The sequence below is a fragment of the Gymnodraco acuticeps genome, unplaced genomic scaffold, assembly GCF_902827175.1.
Source record: "Gymnodraco acuticeps unplaced genomic scaffold, fGymAcu1.1, whole genome shotgun sequence".
NCBI classification, from domain to species: domain Eukaryota; kingdom Metazoa; phylum Chordata; class Actinopteri; order Perciformes; family Bathydraconidae; genus Gymnodraco; species Gymnodraco acuticeps.
Window position 1 is genome coordinate 291,778 of NW_022989840.1, and position 21,955 is coordinate 313,732.

At 41.0% G+C, this 21,955-nt stretch overlaps 1 protein-coding gene across 2 annotated transcripts; it reads left to right on the plus strand.

The window, feature by feature from the left end:
- Positions 1-658: 658 nt before the first annotated feature.
- On the plus strand, positions 659-21,700 carry aars1 (alanyl-tRNA synthetase 1). Of its 2 annotated transcripts, none has more exons than XM_034236165.1 (20): positions 659-778; positions 3,645-3,802; positions 3,898-4,086; positions 4,426-4,571; positions 5,528-5,719; positions 7,132-7,276; positions 8,623-8,768; positions 11,470-11,578; positions 11,735-11,885; positions 12,412-12,536; positions 13,512-13,656; positions 13,737-13,915; positions 14,574-14,687; positions 15,960-16,166; positions 16,980-17,164; positions 18,010-18,118; positions 19,182-19,295; positions 19,373-19,579; positions 19,968-20,081; positions 20,859-21,700. In XM_034236165.1, exons 2-20 carry the CDS (start codon positions 3,659-3,661, stop codon positions 21,036-21,038), a joined length of 2,901 nt encoding a protein of 966 aa, XP_034092056.1. In that variant the 5' UTR covers positions 659-778; positions 3,645-3,658; the 3' UTR covers positions 21,039-21,700. The 2 variants fall into 2 exon arrangements, with proteins under 2 accessions (XP_034092056.1, XP_034092064.1); XM_034236173.1 differs by having other exon boundaries at positions 709-778; positions 3,649-3,802.
- Positions 21,701-21,955: the final 255 nt, after the last annotated feature.

Consider the following 21,955-nt stretch of genomic DNA (forward strand, 5'->3'; position numbering starts at 1 on the left):
AAAAAAATCACACTCTATCCAAGCTGCAAATTTGGGGCGAGACACAATAAATAAAGCTTCGCCAGTTTGGCCAAACGATTCTCTGCTCTGCTCAGAGGGCCTTGCAAATTATTTTGGAAGAGAGAGAACCATTTGATGATGTTGTGAGGAAGAGGTTTCAGAATGTGAGGATCACATTTCTGAGAATTCTGAGTCTGACAGTGACTTTGAAGAAGAGGATGAGATTGAGCATCAGCTAGTTACAAAAAAAAGATGAGCCACAGGACCAGCCGGTCAGCGGGCAAAAAAACAAGTAGCACTTTAATTCATTAATGTGATCCAACAAATGTAAAAGGGCAAATATTAACCATATGCTGTTTATATTGCTTGTAATTCAGATGAAGTAAACATCTGTTGAGTATTTTAACATAAAATAGTTTGATTATGTTGAATTGAAGGCCAAAAAGGCAGCGGGTCCACCCAGATCCACGAACACTGGCTGAGTAACACAAATATGAACACCATACAATGGTTAAACAATCATTTTCTAATGACACCGGTGTCTTTTCCATTGCATCAGCCAAACCAGGGAAGTCAGTACCACTGATGTGCCAGCTAAGTTTGACAGGTGGTTTGTCCAATAGAAATGTACGTTTGCAGACGAACAAGTTGGCTGGACCAATGGACAGCTGCCGAGGGCGTGCTCAATGTCTGTGCTTTCCTTTTGGTCGAGCAGCGTGGGCTAAAGCGGTGCGCCTGGGAGCAGTAACACATTCATTCTGCGAGAATAACGACTTCTGTGAGTATTATTCTTTACTCATGGGATGTTGAAATAAATAATATTCACCCTACCATTCAGTAAAGTCGGTTTTATGTGTGCGAAAATCTCTCTCAGGCTGGATTTATTGAGGTAGCCGGTCTGGCTAACATATCAATTGCTAACGTCAGCTTGTCAAGATAGTAGTTCCTCTGCATAGGAAAGTAATTTACAGCCAGTTTACTAATAATTCTGATAGTTCTTGTCTTAAAAATAAATTTGAGTGTCTGAAATGATTGGCACTATTTTGTGGCACCACTTTCTGTGCACCTTTAGGTTACAGCACAGGTGACAGGGGATGTCAGCAGGAGAAAAGGAAATTAACCCTCGGAGACTTCATGTTAGACCTGCGGATGTGACCAATTTTAGCTTGTTTTTGTTTGCCTCCCTAATTGTAGCACTCGATACGATTGGTTTTGTTGCTCTTTGTCAATGTAGTAATTACCCAAAAGAACATATTGTGTTGATCCTTGTTTGTATCCTTAAAAGTGCACACCAGTCCGGTTACTGTATTCTCCTCTTGTCATGTTTTGTCTCAACAATGGACTTGAACCGTCATCTGCCACACAAACCCTTCTTTACATTGCACTAGTTTTTCTTATAGTATGTTCTCTGCAGAGGCACTTTCCATCCCATCACTCTCCACTTTCTCTAGTTGCCAACAGGGTGGTGTCGTAGTCAGGATGGGGATGGTGGCTGTTTACTGTTTTAATGCTGGCCCCAGAGGGCTGAAGGACTCAGCTGTGGGATTTCCTTTGCCAGCGAGTTTACAAATGAGTCCAATGATTGGGAATCTACTGTGCTGCCCTTTTAATTATAAACACAATCTGCAGCTATGGAGCTTGTTAATAAAACCAAACATATTTGTTTTAATGTATTCAAATCTTTCTCATCGGTAAAGGTTTTTTTCTGATTCTCATTTCAATGAATGTCTCCAGCTTTACATTTAAAGTAAATATTTATATGCATCTATCTATGCACCTCTACGTAAAAGTTATAATACAGTTTCTGTAGAATCAACAAAGAAAATAATCAAATTAAATATTTTTTGAACAAATATTACAAGTAGAATGTCATTGTTCTTCTTGAAGACGCTTTGATGTATCTTCCACTCTGCCATGCTCCGGAGCAGGTTAGGTTGCAGGCTAAGAGCTCAACTCAGTGAAAGCACCGCCTGCTGACCAATCAGAGCTCCGTGTGTGGAGTTTAAAGCGATCAAGTCATATTACAGGAGAAAGGAAATACAGTGTAGACTGCCGTTGCAGGAAAGACGGCCGGCAAAAATATTATTATTTTAAGCAACACATTAAGTTGACGAAACACTCGAGTCAAATGTAATTAAAGTCAGATCCACTCGTGTCTTAGCAGTGATATCATAAACCTGTTAATGTACGCATTCAAACACTTTTTCTTTTACCAGCTGTATTCACCTTGCAGGTGCAGCTATGTGGCTTTTATCCTGGATAAGTTTAAGTTTAAGTCATGGATGTTTAAAGTTTAACTTCTTCATATTTGTCTAATATTATAGTTGACTTTTCATTCAGGAAGTATGACGCTGTGCTGTCAGTATGCTTGTCCATGTTTGTGATTGGTCGAATGCTCCATATACCACCCCTTTTATGTGAACGCGCACCTAACTAGATAGGACACGGCTGGCTTGAGAGAACCAGTTGATAACCAGCGTCGTAGGACGGTTCAGCGAGAGCGCGTTTGTTTTGGATTAGGTAAGCCGGGTAACTCAAACATATCCAGGTTAGGTTGAACTGGCTTCATAGTACAGGCCTCAGGAGTGTACAAAAAGTGTGACGTCACTTATTGGAACATGTCTGCTTCAATCAAATAAATGTATAACCTCTGAGGCATAGCATTTCAAAGGAGCAGAACATTTCAAACTGTTTCTTGATTCATATCCCTGCCATGGAGAAAATAACTTACCTGCCGCAAGGGCTAAGGTGGTCTGACTGTTGTCATTGCCCTAAAACCAGAGCCATCTAACTCACTGTGAAATCAAATATTTATTAAACTAAAAGTGAGACTAGCTGTTGTGTTGCTGTTAACCTTGGTATATGCCTTTTGTAAGGATCGCACATTTTCCAAGAAAATAAATAAACTCAACTACAGTTAGTTGTTGACAACATAACAGCGTTGTTGTTCAACAGGGTTTTCCACAAATGATGAGAACAACAAAAACTGCTGTTGTTGGGCGTGACTGGTTGGACAGGTCTTTAACCTCCCTGGTCTGGTCTGCAGACAACATATAACCAACAGATTGGACTTAGCCAGTGCTAACTTGTCACACTCACACACGGCTAAAGTGCAGAGAGAAACTGCCCTTGGGATAAGTGCTATCTGCAGGCCTTTTGAGCTTTTCTGTTTCAATTGAGATGGAAGGATTTTCCTTCAACTGACTTTTAGAAAGAGCAGCCACATCAACACCAACATGCGGACAATGCATGATGCAACTAAGGAGTTGCATCATTCCAAAATGGGTGGGCCATTAGAGCCAACATCTTCTATCAATGAATCAGTTATTGTTCTGTGAACAAATTATAATTACAATAATGGCTTAAAATAATCATTACTTAGTAAAACAAACCATTTTATGTAACCTTATAAATAAGCCCAACTGCTGTCGGCAGGTTAGACCAGTTACTGTCCTATTAAAACAATGCTGTAAGCTGTACTATAAATCTCCATACAAAATGTCATGGTGTCACTAGAACACATTCAGGGAGCCAGAAAGATTTAATTGGAGATGGAGCTCAAGTAAACATGTTGCTGCGACCCCTGGGAGTGCCTTTTAAACATGCTTGATGACAACTCTACTGATTGTCTTTTTTATGTTTAGACAGCTGATTCAGAATGGACTCCACTTTGAATGCAGCTCAAATCCGCGAGAAGTTCATCGACTTCTTCCGCGGCTATGAGCACACGTATGTCCACTCGTCCTCCGTCATCCCTCTGGACGACCCCACGCTGCTCTTCGCCAATGCTGGCATGAACCAGGTATACTACCCATACTTCTCCCCATCACTCCACTTCATGGTGTCTCTATTATACCTCTTCACTCTTTTACATTTTTTGTACCCCTTCTTTTTTAGTACAAGCCAATCTTCCTCAACACCATCGATCCCTCCCACCCTATGGCCAAGCTGCGTCGTGCCGCCAACACCCAGAAGTGTATCCGCGCAGGAGGTAAACACAACGACTTGGACGATGTGGGTAAAGATGTCTACCATCATACCTTCTTCGAGATGCTGGGGTCCTGGTCTTTTGGGGACTACTTTAAGGTACTACGCTGTCATACCTTCATACCATCACAACGACAGATTTTGGAGGCCAATTGATCAAAAGATCTGTGTGACAATTTACAGTTTAGTTTCTGTACTGAAATGTCTTGCCCCATTATATCTGTAATAAGCTAATATTGACTTGCAGACTTGTTGGTTTCGGCCCTACTTGCAACTTAATCTACTGCAGTGCCCTTCATTTTGACATTTAGATAAAGTGGTTAGCTTACGTTAATCATTTTACTCCACCCCCCTTTTCCTGCACCTATTTGGCACAGATGTTTCATGTGGAGTCCTCTAACGCTTCTGTCTTGTTTTCTCCCTGTATCTTCCCTGCAGCACCTGGCCTGTAAGATGGCATTGGAGCTTCTGACCAAGGAGTTTGGTATTCCAATTGAACGTCTGTACGTCACTTACTTCGGGGGGGACGCTGCAGCAGGCCTGGAGCCCGACCTGGAGTGCAAACAGATCTGGATCGACCTAGGGTGAGACATGTATTTGTGAAGTTATTTGATTTTGGGTTGTTATCCTCATTATCACCTGTAGTTCTTAATTTCTCTCCTACAATACACTACCGTTTATTTTACAGATCCTGCTTTGTATCTCTGCATGAATGTTGCAAAAATGCTCCGTCTATCAGCTTCTGTTTAATGTTATTGCATGATGCTGTGTGATTTTTCCTAGGGGAACTGTTTTTCCTCTCCTCCCCCAGTCCCAACGAGCCTCCTCAATGCCAACAACAAACGCCTAAAATATTGTCTCTCTCTCCATTTCTCCTCCTCCCTGTTTCAAATCATATCTCACCATTGATTCTTTTAATATCCCACTAAATTAAACATTTCCCTCTTCGTGTTTCAATGCTTTTATCTACTATTTATGCAGATCTTTAGGATAAAAATGGTTCTTACCTTACCCAATATACTTCCTATGATGATGATACGCATTGCTCGTCAAGTCTATGATATATAACCATGCAAAGATTTCACGCGGTGGCTTTGCTTTGTTTCTTTAAAAATAAATATTTTGGAAGGACACAATTTGAATATTGTCCCAGGGTGCTGATGGATTGTTTTTGGCTGATTTTAATTTTAATTTTAAATGATTTGATTTGTGGTTGTGATAAGATTGGTAATGGAGAGGAGAGAAATAGGGACAGTAAATTACAAAAACACAAAAACTCGCAATGAGCTGAAATAAAACTAGTGCACGTAACTGAGGTAAATAAATATCTTTGTATCTCTAATATATTTCCTCTTCCTATAAGTATCATGCATGACTATTCAATGGTTCAACCACAGAAAAAGCACCAGCAGGATAAAAAACACAGGGTGAAAGAGGGGTGGCTTTTACACTTTGCAAATATTTCCTAATTATCTTAGTTTGAACTTAAACAGTGAGGTTAATGAAATCCTCCCTCTCTGCTCTCTGTTTTCTCTCTCAGGATGGAGGAGGCTCGCATCCTGCCCGGCAGTATGAAGGATAACTTCTGGGAGATGGGAGACACGGGCCCCTGCGGCCCCTGCAGCGAGATGCACTACGACCGCATCGGGGGGAGGGACGCCTCTCACCTGGTGAACATGGACGATCCCAACGTCCTGGAAATCTGGAACCTGGTGTTCATCCAGTTCAACAGGTAATACTCACACACACTCACACACACCTCTGTGGCTGTTTACACCTTCACACTAGGGCTGTACCCGAATATCCGAATATTCGTTCGTTGGAGTACTATTCGGGTTTCAATTTCGTTATCCGTTTTTCTTTTTTCTTCTTTTTTTTTGATTGAATTGATTGAAATCTCCAATATCAACGTAAGAGCTTGTGCCTCTTCGGGGGGTGCTAACACTTAACCATAAACTTTATTGTTTACTTTCTCCGTCTTTATGTGTAGATATGACTTTTCTCCGTTAATCTCCGTCACCTTGTTTCCATAGCAACAACAACTTCCTGTCAACAGCGCTAACTCTCCTTCAAAATAAAAGCACGTCCATAAAAAATAGGAAGCCAAGCCAAATTACACTTAAGACATACAACTGCAATGAAAGTAACAAACACAATGCAATATCCTTTTCAATTTCAAAGAACACAAATTGGGTTGTATACATTAACAAATAACTATAACACAACAATACTGTAGAATAACCAAATGAATGCCGTGAATAAACCAAAATACACGTGTTGAAGCGGTTCGCTGCTGATTACTACTTCCCCCCCCCCCCCCCCGAATATCCGCTGCCGCTTACTTCCGGAGCCTGAAAAATTGTATTTGGGACAGCCCTACTTCACACTAGCACATCATTGCTCTGTGTGGCTTTACAAGGCTTGTAACCAGTTCAGTGAGTTATATAAAGAACATTGAACTGATCACAAGCTAAACATAAACCTAACCATTAACCAAGGTTAGGTGCTTTTGGAATTTGGACACACCTTTTTATTGTCATCTGCTTTGTACAGTATGCTGTGCAGCTACTGAATCAAATATTTCTACACACCTCTACAGTTGTTGCTATGTGTTATTGCTGTCCAAATAAACGACATCAGAAAGTGAGGAAATCTGATTACTTGGCTGTGTAAAGCCCTAATCTTGCTTCTGAACGTTGTTTTAGTTTGTGTGCTTGCATGACCCAGGACAGAAATGGTATTACATTACATGTTACTTGTTAGATGCTTTTATCCAAAGCGACTTACATACTCAATACTGTGGGCAATCCCCACAGGAGCAATTTGGGGTGAAGTGTCTCAGGGACACAACGACATGCTGACTGCAGAGGGGTTTGAACCTGTGCCCCCCCTGATCCAAACACCAACGCACTAGGCCACTACGCCACACGCCTCCCGACTGTCTATTTTATGGTCCAATAAAATAGACAGTAATCGCTTGTATCCAAAATAATCCAAAATGTAATTGAACTAAACAGAATTGTTTGATACTCAAAGAAAAACCTGTGTGCTCTACCACAATATTATAATGCTTCTTCTTCCAAAGTGCATACTGATCAGTGAGTCTGTGTTTGTAATGATTGTTTCTCTTCCGACCTTGCTAAGAGAGTCAGAGACCGAGCTGAAGCCCCTGCCGAAGAAGAGCATCGACACCGGGATGGGCCTGGAGCGCCTGGTTTCTGTGCTGCAGAACAAGATGTCCAACTACGACACGGACCTCTTTGTCCCATACTTTGAAGCCATTCAGAAGGTACTAAATGGGCCCCAGATATGTGTAACTGAATAGGGCTGCACGATTTGGGGAAATAATCTAATTGCGATTTTTCTGACAGATATTGCGATTGCGATTCGATTTGCGATATTATTTTTTTAGCGACCCAACGGAAGTTTATTGTAAAATGCGGCCATAACTCCGGCTAGGAAGGTTGCATCAACGTACTCCCGTCTCTAGCACCCCCGCAGCCCGAGCTACGAGTGAAAGAACTAAACTTACATGAAACTTCCGTTGGGTTGCTTTAAAGCCAAGCTTCAGTTTAAGATTCACCCTGTAATAGAAACATGTGATGGAGCATTACTAACCTGACTCAGATGCTTTGTTTCACCAAACCATCTAGGAGAGCTCCATTGGAAGCCATTTGGAAAGGGCAGGCACTTTCAAAAATACTTGACAGGTGATTGGATCAATCCGTCTATCACCTTCTATCATGGGCCACTTCTGATTGGTTAACAATGGCTGGTACATGTGGAGCACAGCACTTCTGATTGGTGTGGATGACTGACACACAAGAAAAAGAAAAAAAGGAAAAAAAAGAATCGCATCATTTCAAATCGCGATTTCGATTTAAAATCGATTAATCGTTCAGCCCTATAACTGAATACAAGTGTGGAAAGATCTCTGTTGAATCAATCAATTCAAATGTAGTCACACATAGAGCCTGCTGTAGAGCCTGAAGCAGCTGATCCATTAGCACTGGAAGCTAGTTTTGACATTGCAGTCTTAAACATTTGTTTTGTTTTGTTGGACCAACAGTAATCGTCTCGTCAATAAAAAATATTTTAAAACAAAGAATTGATTATCAAAATAGTTGCCGGATATTTTTCTGTCGAACTCGTCAATGGACTTTTGGGTGTACCATTTCCACAATGAAATGTATTACACAACTAATATATTAAGCATTCAAATTAGGGCTGTCAAGTTAACTCGTTAATAACGCGTTAACGCACATTTGTTTTAAACGCCACTAATTATTTTAACGTGCGATTAACGCATGTGTATTTGTCACAAAGGCGTGTTAAACGGCAAGCCAAGCACACAGCTGATGCTGACAGCCCCTCTCCTGCCGCTCGCTTGTGGAGGGGGGGGTGCGAGTGCTAGTGGAGCCTCGCAGATGGGGGTGCTGCGTTAGATAATTCGGATCGCATAATAAACAAATATTTGCATAAAGCATATTTGTCCATATTACAAACTTGAAAAATATTCCTCTTAGAACAGATAGAAAATGTGTGATTAATCACGATTTAACTATGGACATCATGCGATTAAATATTTTAATCGACTGACAGCCCTAGTTTAAACATAATTTGTGTTTGTTTCAGGGCACAGGTGCTCGACCTTACACTGGTAAAGTAGGAGCCGAGGATACTGACGGCATCGACATGGCCTACCGTGTGCTGGCTGACCACGCCCGCACCATCACCATCGCCCTGTCAGACGGCGGCCGACCGGACAACACAGGGAGAGGGTAGGATATAAACACTGCAGAGCAGAAAAGGGAGGGAATTACAAAGCTTAAAGGTCACCTTTATGCAAAATCCACTTTTTCATACATAAACATGTGTCTGTGTAAAGAGATTCTGAAAGTTTCAGGAAAAAAGATTCTCTCTCTTTTTGTCCTGATTAAGAGTGTAACGGTTCACAGAAGTCACGGTTCGGTTCATACCTCGGTTTGGGGGTCACGGTTCGGTACGGGTTCGGTACAACAAGGAAAAGCAAAAAAAAGTCCCAAATGCATAATTTTTTTTGCTGTTATTTATTTGTAACAGTAGTGCAAGTTTTGGTATGAAAATAAGGAACTATAACATTTTGAATCGTTAACTGTATTACACAGTTAAAAACAAACCGCAAACAGTAACACACACACTCAGATGGCCATATTATTTATATTGGCTGATGTCAAACAAAAAGGTTAAATAAGCTGAACAACTAAAAAGAATGTCTTGAAAATATTAAATAAATAATAAGAAAGTGTTTCAATCACAATCAATAAAAGGCAATACAGAACTGTATGACATCTCCTGATGTCAAAATATAAAATAAATACAATGATAAATATAACTAAATAAAATCTGTACCTTTAGGAGCAATGTCTAACATGTGTAATTCACTTGAGTGTGTGAGGCCATTATGCCTAAATAAAGGTACTCAAGCTTTACTCTATTTTCAAGTTTTTCTTCAAAAAGATGAGTTTGTCTACGTTGTCAGCAGTGAGGGCAGATCTGTTGGCGGTAACTATGTCACCTGCCGTCGAGAAAACGCTCTCGCTGGGGACTGAGAGTGACTCGGATGTGATTGAGCATGTTTGACGTGTTACCACTAGCATACCGCACCGCTGTCGAACAACGCCGACACACCGTCCTCGTCCGATCCACATCATTGTTGTAGTCCACAGGGAACCCGAAATGTTCCCACACACCTGATTTAAAAGAAGCAGGTGGGTCTTCTAGCTCCTGTGTGTTGTGTGAACTCGCCGTAGCTACTAACTGTTCTTCTTCATGTATTGTGTTCGTTTTGTTGTGTTTTGTTCTTGTTCTTCATTTGCTATTTACGGGCTGCTGGCAAACAGCTTTTAGGCGCAATACCGCCCCCTGGATTATATATAGTGTAATACTGACCTGAGTGACAGACTTTTTTCCCACTCGTAAAAAAAGGCGTATTCGCCGTGTGACTGCATGTGCCGAACCGTGTCGTCCGAACCGTGACGGTACGGGACGAATACGGATACCGTTACACCCCTAGTCCTGATCCATTTATATAAAAAACCTGTCTGAAAATGAACTGATCAGAATTTGGCCACTTTATGATGTCATAAGGTTTTTTTTAGCTTGTGTAACCATTAGCCAATAACCAACCAAGGTAACCCCCCACCTTATCACCTGAATCTCCTCCTAGAGCACCATCGTGTTCTTGTTAACCAAATATCTCTCTGAGGGGCGTGGGGAGTAGTGTTAATTTCGTCAGCTATTTTTTCATTTAGTTTGAGTCTTAGTCCTGTGTTCAATTTCCTTTTTATAGTTTTAGTCATATTTAGTCACCTTCATCCTCTTTTTATTTAGCCACGTTTTAGTCGACTAAAAGTCTGAGCATTTTAGTCTTATTTTAGTCAAAGAAAACTATCAGACTATAATCAGATTATATACTGTAGAACATTTCAGTCAAACTAGTCTAGCCAAAACCAATAATTCGTCATTTTAGTCAAACGTATTTCACAATAAGATTATATCTTATCCTTATTTGATGAAAAACACAGGTTGAATGATTAAGAAGCTTTGCAGAGAGTATCTGGTCAGGTTTGTGGTGTTTTACCAGCTGTGTTATGGCCACATTGCTTCCCTTCTGATAAAACAATGGATTCGCCTCATTGTAGCAAAAATGGGCCCAAATATCACATCGTTTCTTTCTCCCAAGCAGTGGTGGGTTAGACTTTTTCGTTGTCAGTCATTTTGACGGACAGGATCGTAACATTTCCGTCATAATCCATTATTACCCGTCGAGTCTGTACACAACTCGTCACTCACTCGCGCTGACGGGGGGGGTATTCGGTTAACGCAACCACTGCTCCCAAGCCCTGTTGTTGCCATTTTATTTTCTGTTAAATAAGGTTCGTTAGACCCGAGTCTTCCTGACAGTTCACAGTGTGCCGCTGCCCGGTGTAATTCAAATGTACCGCTGCGCGCAGCACAGACACACAGCTGCTGCCCTGCCGCAGCACCGGAAATAGAACTGCTGGGAGAAAAACTGACTATCAGAGATGTAACGTTATCTTTGATAATATTTCGTCTCCTCATTTTTCGTCAACGAAAGTAAAGAGAGATTTTGGCATCGTTTTTATTTAGTAAACTACACTTTTGGAACAGGGCTGAAACAGAGCGGGGATTATGGGATGCTACAATGATCTGCTTGGTGTTTGGAGCCAAACACTTCAGAGACATGTTTTGTATATATCTGAGACCTATAATATATTGATGAAAAACAGTATAATAGGGGACCTTTTAAAAATACCACTAGAACACTGTAATGTGTGTTTGAAGAGAAATTAGTGTGTTAGTCTTTGATGTACAGAATCATACTTTGGATAATTTAATGTTTCAGCAATGACACCATAGATTTTGTGTTAGAATGATATTTAAATCTTCATTATGATATTTTGCCGTTTCCTTCATTAGCTACGTGCTGAGGAGGATCCTGCGTCGCGCAGTCCGTTATTCCCATGAGAAGCTCGGAGCCCAGAAAGGCTTTTTTGCCACTCTGGTGGATGTGGTGGTCGATTCCCTGGTGAGGTTTTCTATTCTTTCACCTTAATATTGTGCACATATCATGTTTGATCTGTTCTCTACTGTTAAATATTCACTTTGGAGCTTTCTATCATCCTTTAACACAATACCCTCTCTTCTACATGTCCATCCACAATTCACGTCATCTCTTCTTCAGGGCAATGCCTTCCCTGAGTTGAAGAAAGACCCTGAAGTGGTGAAGGACATTATTAACGAGGAGGAGGTGCAGTTCCTCAAAACCCTCAGCAGGGGGCGCCGTATCCTCGACAGGAAGATCATGAGTCTGGGAGAGAGCAAGACCATTCCAGGTGAGAGAGTTCAAGTGTTCTTTGCCCTTTCCTCTATTCCTTTCTTCCATTGCTCAGTTTTTAGTCTTTTATTTAAACTGATCCGATTTGGTCGTAGTCATTATGGATAAGTTTCTCTTTTTTTCACATGTCTGTCTCACCATACATAATGTGTTACATTTTATTATTCACTATTTTGAACCGCTCAGATTTTCTAAACGAAAGCGACTACAATTAGAAAAGCCAAAATACTAATGAGAGATCTATCACAAAATAAGTCATTGAGACAGATTGTTGTCTACCTCAGGGTTTTTATTGCACTTCTTCTTTGTCCCGGGGCGACAAATTGAAGCTAGTGCTAAAATGCGAGTCTATCCGTGACTTCTCTTACATTTACATACCCTCACATCGAACTCTTTGCTGCTGACTGCATTACTTTGTTGGAATAACATATTTTCTCTTTGACTCAAGGAGTCTTTGAGCATTGTAGCTTCAAACAGTCTCCTGCATATCAATCAGCTTTAGTTTCTCCCTATGTGTGCACCAGGTGACACAGCATGGCTGCTATACGACACATACGGCTTCCCTCTGGACCTGACCTCTCTCATCGCAGAGGAGAAAGGCATGGCGGTGGACGTGGCTTCCTTTGAGGAGGAGAAGAAGGCAGCACAGGTGAGGAGGACTGATGTTAACTGATTGTTTGAATCTGCCTTAGCTGGGAGGGGAAACTCCACTGAGCAGTGTTTTGTGTCCTCTCCCGTGGGTCCACTTGTTCCCCTTGTGTCAGCGTTTTCCAGTATTGCACTGTAAGTCAGAACCAGAAGCGGTGCACCTGCTGTTTAAATAATCCCTCATTTACTTTACAGCCCTCTGCTTATCCCTTGTTGGTTAGTTTTGCAAAGAGATTGATGTAGGGAGGCGTGTGGCGTAGGTGTTCAGATCAGGGGGTCACAGGTTCAAACCCCACTGCAGTCAGCATGTCGTTGTGTCCCTGAAGACACTTCACCCCAAATTGCTCCTGTGGGGATTGCCCACAGTATTGAGTATGTAAGTAGCTTTGGATAAAAGCGTCTAACATGTAATGCATTTTCATGTTTACTGCAGCCTCAGACTGCTGTCCAACACAACAGTGAAGTGTGTAGACATGCTGTCACTGCAGTCACAGTATCTGTTTTTATATTTCCTAAGTATACCTAATAGAACACAACAGAAAGTCCAAACTTTGTGAAGCTTGTAAAGGTTGTTTTTGGTTGAAGCTATCAGAGATTTCTACACTGAGGTTTAGTTAAACATAGCTTGAAGAGAATATGAACACAAACTGAACATTAAAGGCTTACAAAGATGCGATGTATTCCTGCAGTGATTTAATGCGTTAGATTGTACAGGTGCACAAAATAAATTGCGTCCCCCCCCACAATGTATATGTTCTAACATGAACGGTAAAATGGCAAATGGACTTCATTTATTAAACACTGGGGAGGAGGAGAGAAATATAGTTTTGGAAAGTACACACACTTTTATTTGTAATGTTGTCAGGAGTATTGTTGCTTTGAGAAGAAATGTCGCACATTCATGTAAATAAATTGACTTGTGTTCAATTGTTGTAGAGTTTGGGTGTATAACTGACCAATGACTTTGTGTGTGTAGATAAAGTCCCAGGGTAAGGGCGCAGGAGACGTGGACCACATCATGTTGGACATCTATGCCATTGAAGATCTGAGGAACAAGAACATCCCCGCCACAGACGACTCTTCCAAATACAAATACACGTCTGAGGAAAACGGCAACTACAGTAAGTGGGTTGTATTCTCAAAAGGCAGATTTAAAGATCACACGACTGACTGCTAACTCTCTTCCTGTCTGCGTGTCTAGACTTTGAGCAGGCCTCAGCCACGGTGCAGGCTCTGCGCTGCGACCGCGCCTTCTGCGACGAGGTGACCACGGGTCAGGAGTGCGGCGTGCTGCTGGACTCCACTTCCTTCTACGCCGAGCAGGGAGGGCAGACATTCGACGAGGGGTACATGGTTCGAGAGGACGACAGCACAGAGGATGTAAGTGAAATACAAATGAAGAAAACTGAGGCTGTTTGAGTGTTTTGTGAAAACATTATGAGATTTGGTGCTTGCTTTTTTCACTAAAGTTAATATAGATAATTATGCATTTAAAAACAAATCCAGGTTCTTCCAAAGCTAAAAGTAATTCACCTATTGTTCATTTTAAATGTATGAGTAATGACAAACACTGCCACTTAGTCAGTGTTTGTTTAAATGGGTTGTGATAGCTGCAGGCAATAAGACCATGATGTAAGTTGGAAATATCAGCATGTGGACAGGAGAACAGATGAAAGATTGCAAGTAGTCTCACAAGTAAGACCCTTGATGGCGTGAAAACACTTTCATTTCACAGTTGTCAAAAGACATGTCAGAAAAAAATCCATTCAAATGTCGGTACTTAGTTTTTTTCTTTTGTATGTCTTGGTATTTTTCTCAAACTTGCTAAAGGCACTTCTTCTGCTAATGAATTAGTGTTATGTTATCTTCTGTATCAACAACATTTCTTAAAAAACGTCCAAATCTGAAGCATGGGTCTTCAAAATGTATTTAAAATTGATAAAACAAAACAAACACGGCTTTGTAACTAAACTAACGGGACTTCTGAAATGACAATTCCGAACATTTTGCTTATCCGTCTTTTTTCCTGTCTTGGCAGCGGATGGAGTTCACGGTGAAGAACACGCAGGTTCGAGGAGGTTATGTTCTCCATCTGGGGACGGTCTACGGCACTCTGAAGGTCGGAGACCGCGTCACCTTACGCCTCGATGAGGTGAGAACATAACTATTTGAAATCTATTATCAACACTTGGGTAAAACTATATAAAGAACATCATTAATGTATGCTTAATTCATAGTTGCCAATTTTATTGCAAGTAATGCTATTTTTAAGGTTATTTTATGAGTTAAATATTAGACACATTATACCATTTTATATTCCATAACCAAGTGTTTGTTAATGATAACCAAACATTTGTAATCATTACGTAGATTGACACTTAATTAATGGTTAAAGTTGGTTTGTAAACTGTCAATAAACATTATTTGATAGAATAAATAAATACATGTATTTAGAGTAAATAAAATGATTGCTTTCTTGTCCATCTATATATCTAAAATGTTTGTTTTTACAAACAATTTCTAAAAAATGTTCAAACCATTGGCTAATCACTAATATATGCTTAATATAGTATATTTAATGATATAATGTGTGCAACCATAAACTGATAATAGTTCACTTATACAAATTGAATAATTCTTTTTTTATTGTCTTATCAGCTATGATTCAATATATATATATATAATATAACAATATCAGTTAGAGCAGTGATTCTCAAATGGGGGTACGCGCACCCCTATGGGTACGTTGGGGTACTGCAGGGGGTACGTGAGGTAAAAATAAATAAAAAGGTTAATTAAAAAAATACCATGCATGATTACAAAAATAATCTTAGTGCAATAAGTTAAATAGAAAACACAATTTGATATAAAATATTCCTAGAACCACTAAGGGGTCCTCATATAAACATGTTACATGTGTGTATTGTATTTATAGTTTTTAATAATATATCATTTTGTTCATTGGTTTGTTAAACATATATTAATTCAATTGAAAAACTCCTTGGAAAAATCTTTTTTTTCATGCATAAAGATGAAAATATCCTTAGTTTGTTGTAATTTGTGCATTAAGGAGTTAATAAATCAAACACTGATGGAACATCACTATATTGTAATTATTTATATAGGCTTTTTCTGTCAAAAATGTCCGGGGTCGGTCAGGGGGTACTTGGCTGAGAAAATGTTTCAAAGGGGGTACATTACTGAAAAAACTTTGAGAAGCACCGAGTTAGAGCATGACTAATAAACATTATTTGTTATCCTTTTTATTGTTTTTTAACATTACAATAACTATTAACTCAAATCAATTTACAAAGTAATAATGATTGTTGTTATAAAGTGTTACCTAGAGTAGTTTATTCCACTTTTTTAGCATCTGTATCAAATCTGTTTATCTGACACGTATTTGCTGATATACTTTCTCCAGGCCCGTCGTAGGCCAATCATGAGCAACCACACCGCCACACACATCCTGAACTTCGCCCTGCGGGGGGTTCTGGGGGAGGCAGACCAGAGGGGCTCCTCGGTGGCCCCCGACCGTCTGCGCTTTGATTTCACTGCTAAAGGCGCCCTGAGCACGGGGGAGGTCCGCCGGACGGAGGAGATCGCTTGTGCTATCATAAAAGATGCAAAGGTTAGTGGGAACATTCACATGTCTTTTTCAAATGATTCTGATGCATCAGTGACAATTCTATCCAACATCCTCTGCTAAAACCTACACAGAATAAAGGCTTCAAGGTGTCCTATCATGCAAAATGTACTTCTTTTTTTTTTTTTTTTAAATGTGTCCCCGGTGTGTCAGGGAACTCACAAAGTGTCAGAAAACAAAACCCTCTCTCTTTTCCTCCGTACCCAAATCTCTAAAAACGGGGGTACAACGGAGCTGATCCAGATTTGCCGCCGATATGACGCAATATCAGAAATATTGGCTGGCTTAACGCCAACGGCCCTATCAGAAACCTGTACTGGAGAGAGTATGTGTTAAAGGAAATAAAAGAAGGAACTCACCTTGTAGTAAACCTGCAAGAAAAGAAGCGATTGAGCTCCATACTGTTTCAGAAATATTCCTTGAAGTGGTTTGGAACATGATATGGTGTTTCATCACGGCAGCATTTAGCTGCATCTGAGCAGAGCAGACAGCCTGCTCGTCACAGAACTCACAGTGTGCCAGCTGCTCAAAAGGGGGCGGGGCCAGCAGAGAATCAGCCATTCTCTAACGGGGCTGAAATAGAGGGATATGAGGGATGTCTAAAATGCGTGATCTGTTTGGTATTTTGAGCAAAACACATCATAGATATGTTTTTTATATGTCTGATACCCATAATATATGTCAGAAATAGCATGATAGGAGCTCTTTAATGTCTCTTAATAAGATGATGAGGGACTGAACCAACCTTTAACCCTGATTATAATAATGATTCTAAATATTACACTTTGCTTTCTCCAGCCAGTTTACGCCATGGATGCCCCACTAGCAAAAGCCAAGGCCATCCAGGGTCTGCGCGCCGTCTTCGATGAGACGTACCCCGACCCGGTCCGAGTCGTGTCCATTGGCATCCCCGTGGAGGAGCTGCTGGAGAACCCCGAGAGCACCGCTGGTTCTCTCACCTCCATCGAGTTTTGTGGTGGAACGTGAGTGTGATGCTTTACTTTTTCATGGCGGTCTTGCATTTCTTATGCTGACTTGTGACAGGGGATGCAAACCACATGCTCCATAACATCATGATGCTGTCAGTTGAATATGTTTCTGAAGCTTGGTAAATTAGCAGAACAAGACCACAGTTTTAACCTGTTAGCGATTTTGCTACATGAGCTGCTGCTTTGATTGTGTATTCACGGTTACGTCTATGGCATTGCTGATTAATGATACAGCGCATGTTCCACTCCAAACCTGCAGTTTCTAAAGAAATGTCTGCGTCTGCATGAAGCCAACAGTTCTCACAAGTGTCTGACAAAGTGGAAATGCAATCTGTGGGTTTTTACTGTGAAACAGCCGCGTGCAGTCGGAGCCTGGAACAGTTTGTAGAGCTACATCCAGTGATTAGACGTGCTGCACTGACTTTAACAGCATCTGCTCCTGGCTGTTAAATTCACCTGAATGCCTCAAATACAGCAAGTATATTCGATTACTGTCTAAATGATTTCCGAGCTGCATTTCATGTGCTAAGGTGTTGAAAACAACCCTGCATGTCTAAAGAGTTGATCCTGATTCAGGCAGAGGAGGAGACATTTGCACTTATCTTGTTTTTTTTAATTGGGTGTCAACTAAATCACGGCGTTTTAGTTTGAAATGATTCCGCTGTTGGAGTTCTTCCTGATGTTATCTTTGATGTTCTAATCCGCACCCTCTTCAAAGAATCCCTTTTTTATTTATTTTTTGTAATGTCCTCCTTTCCCCTAACCGCTCTCCTTATTATCTGCCTCCCACAGTTGTGTAACACTGTCGGTAACGTGCTGTTGGTTTCTCTTATCCACAGCCATCTGCGGAACTCGGGTCACGCCGCGCCGTTTGTCATCGTCTCAGAGGAGGCCATCGCTAAGGGCATCCGCCGCATTGTTGCTGTGACAGGAACAGAGGCCCAGAAGGTCAGAACACACACACGCACACACACAAACGTATGCACTTGCTTTAAGCTTTATGCCCATCTGACACAACTACCCTGCCTCTACTTGCATAGAAAATAATTTAGCAAGCATTTTAAAGAAGCTATATTTATTCTCCTACAGTGTATGTCCAACTTCTTTCAGGCCGTGTTGGTGGTTTTCTTGCTGCCTTTGACTGAAAACCCTAAGTAGATCTCAGTCTTAGGGACTAGATATTTGAATTTGGTCCCTGGTGAGAAAGCCCAGGGATGAACCTTTAATGAAGCTTGTTTTTGTCTTATGCTGAACTTGGAGCTACATGTAGAATTTCTCCCCTCTCTCTCTCTTGGCCTGAGGACAAATTCATCTTTACTATTTTTAGACAAAAATTGCTGTTTGATCCTCCTCTTTTCTTCTTTCCTCTTGCTTCCACGGCTCTTCTTCCTTTTTTCCTTCTTCCCTAATGTCTCCCTTCTAGGGATGGGAATCGTAAAGGTTTTAACGGTACTACTACTACTTTTATCGGTCCGGTCTTTTAACGGTACTCTTATCGGTTCTTTTGGAGAAAAAAACAAGGTAAACTAACTAAATAAATTATGAACAAAACTAACATTGCTTTTTATTTAAATTAAATACATAATATTTCACATCAAAAGAAACAAGTGTTTTGGGCGACAGAGCTACTAGAACGACAGTCGAACCCGGTGCATTTCTCCGTCTGAATGTGGTGCACTTTTGCTAAATGTTTAGACAAATTGCTCAGAATAATCATAGACGCATTTTGCAGTCTTTTTGCGTATTAGAAACGGAGTTGGTGACACTAAAAATGCAATATAATGTTTGTGTAGCAATAATACATACGACATATATTTTACATGTCTCCAGTACCGATAAAAAGACCGATAACGTCGGAGCTTAACGGTACCACGGTCTTTAATAATTCAGCCCTGGGGCCCGTTTAATACCGGGGCTCGGTACCCATCCCTACTCCCTTCACTCCCTGATCTTTGCCTCTCATCTCACTCCTGCTCCACTGCTCATGCTGCCTCTGTCTCACATCCATCAGGCTCAGAGGAAAGCTGACTCCCTGCTCCAGTCTCTGTCCGCACTGGGAGAAAAGGTGAAGCAGCAGACGGACCCCAACAAGGACATCCAGAAGGACATCGCCGACATGACGGAGGTAAATGGCATCTTTGTGCTCAGAAGCCTCCAGTGCAGCTCTGTGAGACGGTACCAACACGTGCGTCCTCTCTGCAGTTGATAGGCACTGCGGTGATCTCCCAGTGGAAGAAGGACGAGATGAGGGAATCCCTGAAGGGCCTGAAGAAGACCATGGATGACTTGGACCGCAGCTACAAGGCTGACATCCAGAAGAGAGTCCTGGAAAAGACCAAGGAGGTGATCGAAAGTAGCCCCAACCAAGCGCTGCTCGTCATGGAGATGGAGACCGGGGCCTCAGCTAAGGTAACCAAGAACTGTTAACAGAAGTCCACTGAAAGAATGTAACTGAATTCCAAACAAAGCCATTTCTACCTTTTTTGTATTCTTCTAATTCACTTTAAATACAACTTTGTCCAAGTAGAAGAAAAGGAAATCTATAATTCAAACTCCCAAAAACTACAAACCGTATTACATTCCAGTTTATCTCTGCAGTGTTGCACTTTTCTCAGACCGTCTCTTAACTTATCTCATTGTGTTATTGCCATGGGACTAAATCAGCTCTGTGGCCCATTAGTTCTGACCTTGAGACATTAATAGTGCTGATTAGGAGACTTTATCTCGCTGTCCTGCCTCCCTGTCTCTACTCTTCCCCTCTTTCCTATCTGACTTTTTTATTTTCTCCTTCTCTCAGGCCCTGAACGAGTCCCTGAAGCTGCTGAAGTCGCAATCACCTCAGACCGCTGCGATGCTCTTCACTGTAGACCCGGAAGCTGGCAAGATCACCTGCCTGTGTCAAGTCCCACAGGTAACATGTCCACTCACTCAGTCTCATGCTGACGGCCATTCAGGGCCATGTCTTAAAGGGGCAGTACACCCCAATATAACAAAAAACAACATGTTTTTACTCTTCACTGTAGTCAGGAGTGTCAGGATACACTGATATTGACAATAATCGTGATACTTATACAAATAAAATCTTGATTTATAGGTAAATCAATGATGGTAATATTGTGTAAATAATCCAGCCCTTCTTAAATAATGTTCTTTTTTGTTTTCTCTTAGTCTCTCTATCCCTAATTACATTTCCAAAAAGAGGCAAAATGCAAAATAAACAGTTAGAAATAAATTTTACTGTTAGAATTTTTATTATTTCCCTTTTCTTCTATAAATAAATGCAATATTTACTACACAGTTATCTTCACAAAAGGATTCATGGCACTGCCTGGCGGTTCTCAAAGCGCCAAAAAAAATCACCTCCGCTGTAATGTTTACATCTTGTGCCGTTACAACCTCGAGCCTCTTCTCCATTGCTAGATGCACGCTTCGTTCAATGCAGTGACAGGGTAGAAAGCACATAGTTGAACTGCTCTCAACAAGGTCTGTGGAGTTGAGACATTGCTGATTACTTTTTCAATTGTATTTTTGAGGCTATGACCGTTGTTGCCAAGACGCAACACACACACCAACATAATCTAGATTGATTAACAGCACTACATATAAACAGATAAGTAGGTATTTGTAATTTTGGGGTGAATTATCCCTGTTCAAACTAATTAACCCTAAACCTTCCTTCTCTCTTCAGGATGTGGCTAAACGCGGTCTAAAGGCCAGCGAGTGGGTTCAGGAGTTGTGCCCCCTGCTGGACGGCAAAGGAGGCGGCAAGGACATGTCCGCTCAGGCCACGGGCAAGAACACACAGTGCATGCAGGAGGCGCTGCAGATGGCCAACCAGTTTGCACAGCTTAAACTGGGAGAGAACTAAGAGGAGAGAGGGGGCTGTGTGTCAGGTGGGGAGAGGAGATTTAGGTTGCAAACATAGTTCGAGTAGTGAAGGGGAAATAAGGTAACGGTCTTAACTGAGTTAGAAATCACCACACGTCGTCCTTTCCTCGGTCCATTTCCTCTCCTTTTTTCCTCTCCCTTTTGAAGAAGTAAACAATAACCCTTTATTTAATTCATTCCCCAAAAGCCCAATTGGTTTTGGCTGCTTTAAACTGCAAATCAACTTAACTCTTAATGTTAGCCTTGGAAAAAGAAGTAAATAAGTCAGCCCAGCTCTAAAAGGATTTAGGCACTGTATGTCCTTTGATCTGATCTGTAAACAGTGGCTCCGTCCATCGGTGAGAGCAGAAGCCTGAGCTCTCCCCTGTGATTGGTTGCACTAGAGTTGTACACGCACTAGCTGTAACATAGTCTTGCTTTTCGAATAACAAGCCATTATCTGACGTGTAAGAAGACATGGGGTTTATTGTAGTAAAACATATTTCATTAACTGTATAAAATAATTATGAACGTGTCAAATCCTTCATCTGTGTAACTTAATTTTGCTCACAAGAATACGTCGAATGCAAAATGTCTTTTAGCTGTTTCATGTCAGAAGTGTGATGTTATGGGAATGGAATAAAAACAACTGGTTATGCTACATGTCTGCCTCTCTCCTTTATGAGTGATGATGACATCATAGTGTTGGTGATTCATTTCAGGAGGAAAGTAAACTTTACGCTGAACATCAACTATCAATTACACCACAAGGTTAGACGGATCATTCGATGTGGATCACTGAACAAAAATGATGAGTTTCTCACAGCATTTATTATTAATGGTGTCAGTTTAAATAAGAAGGAATATTGTGTACCTTGTTCAGGCCCAAATTAATGAAATCATGAAAAAAAAAGGGCT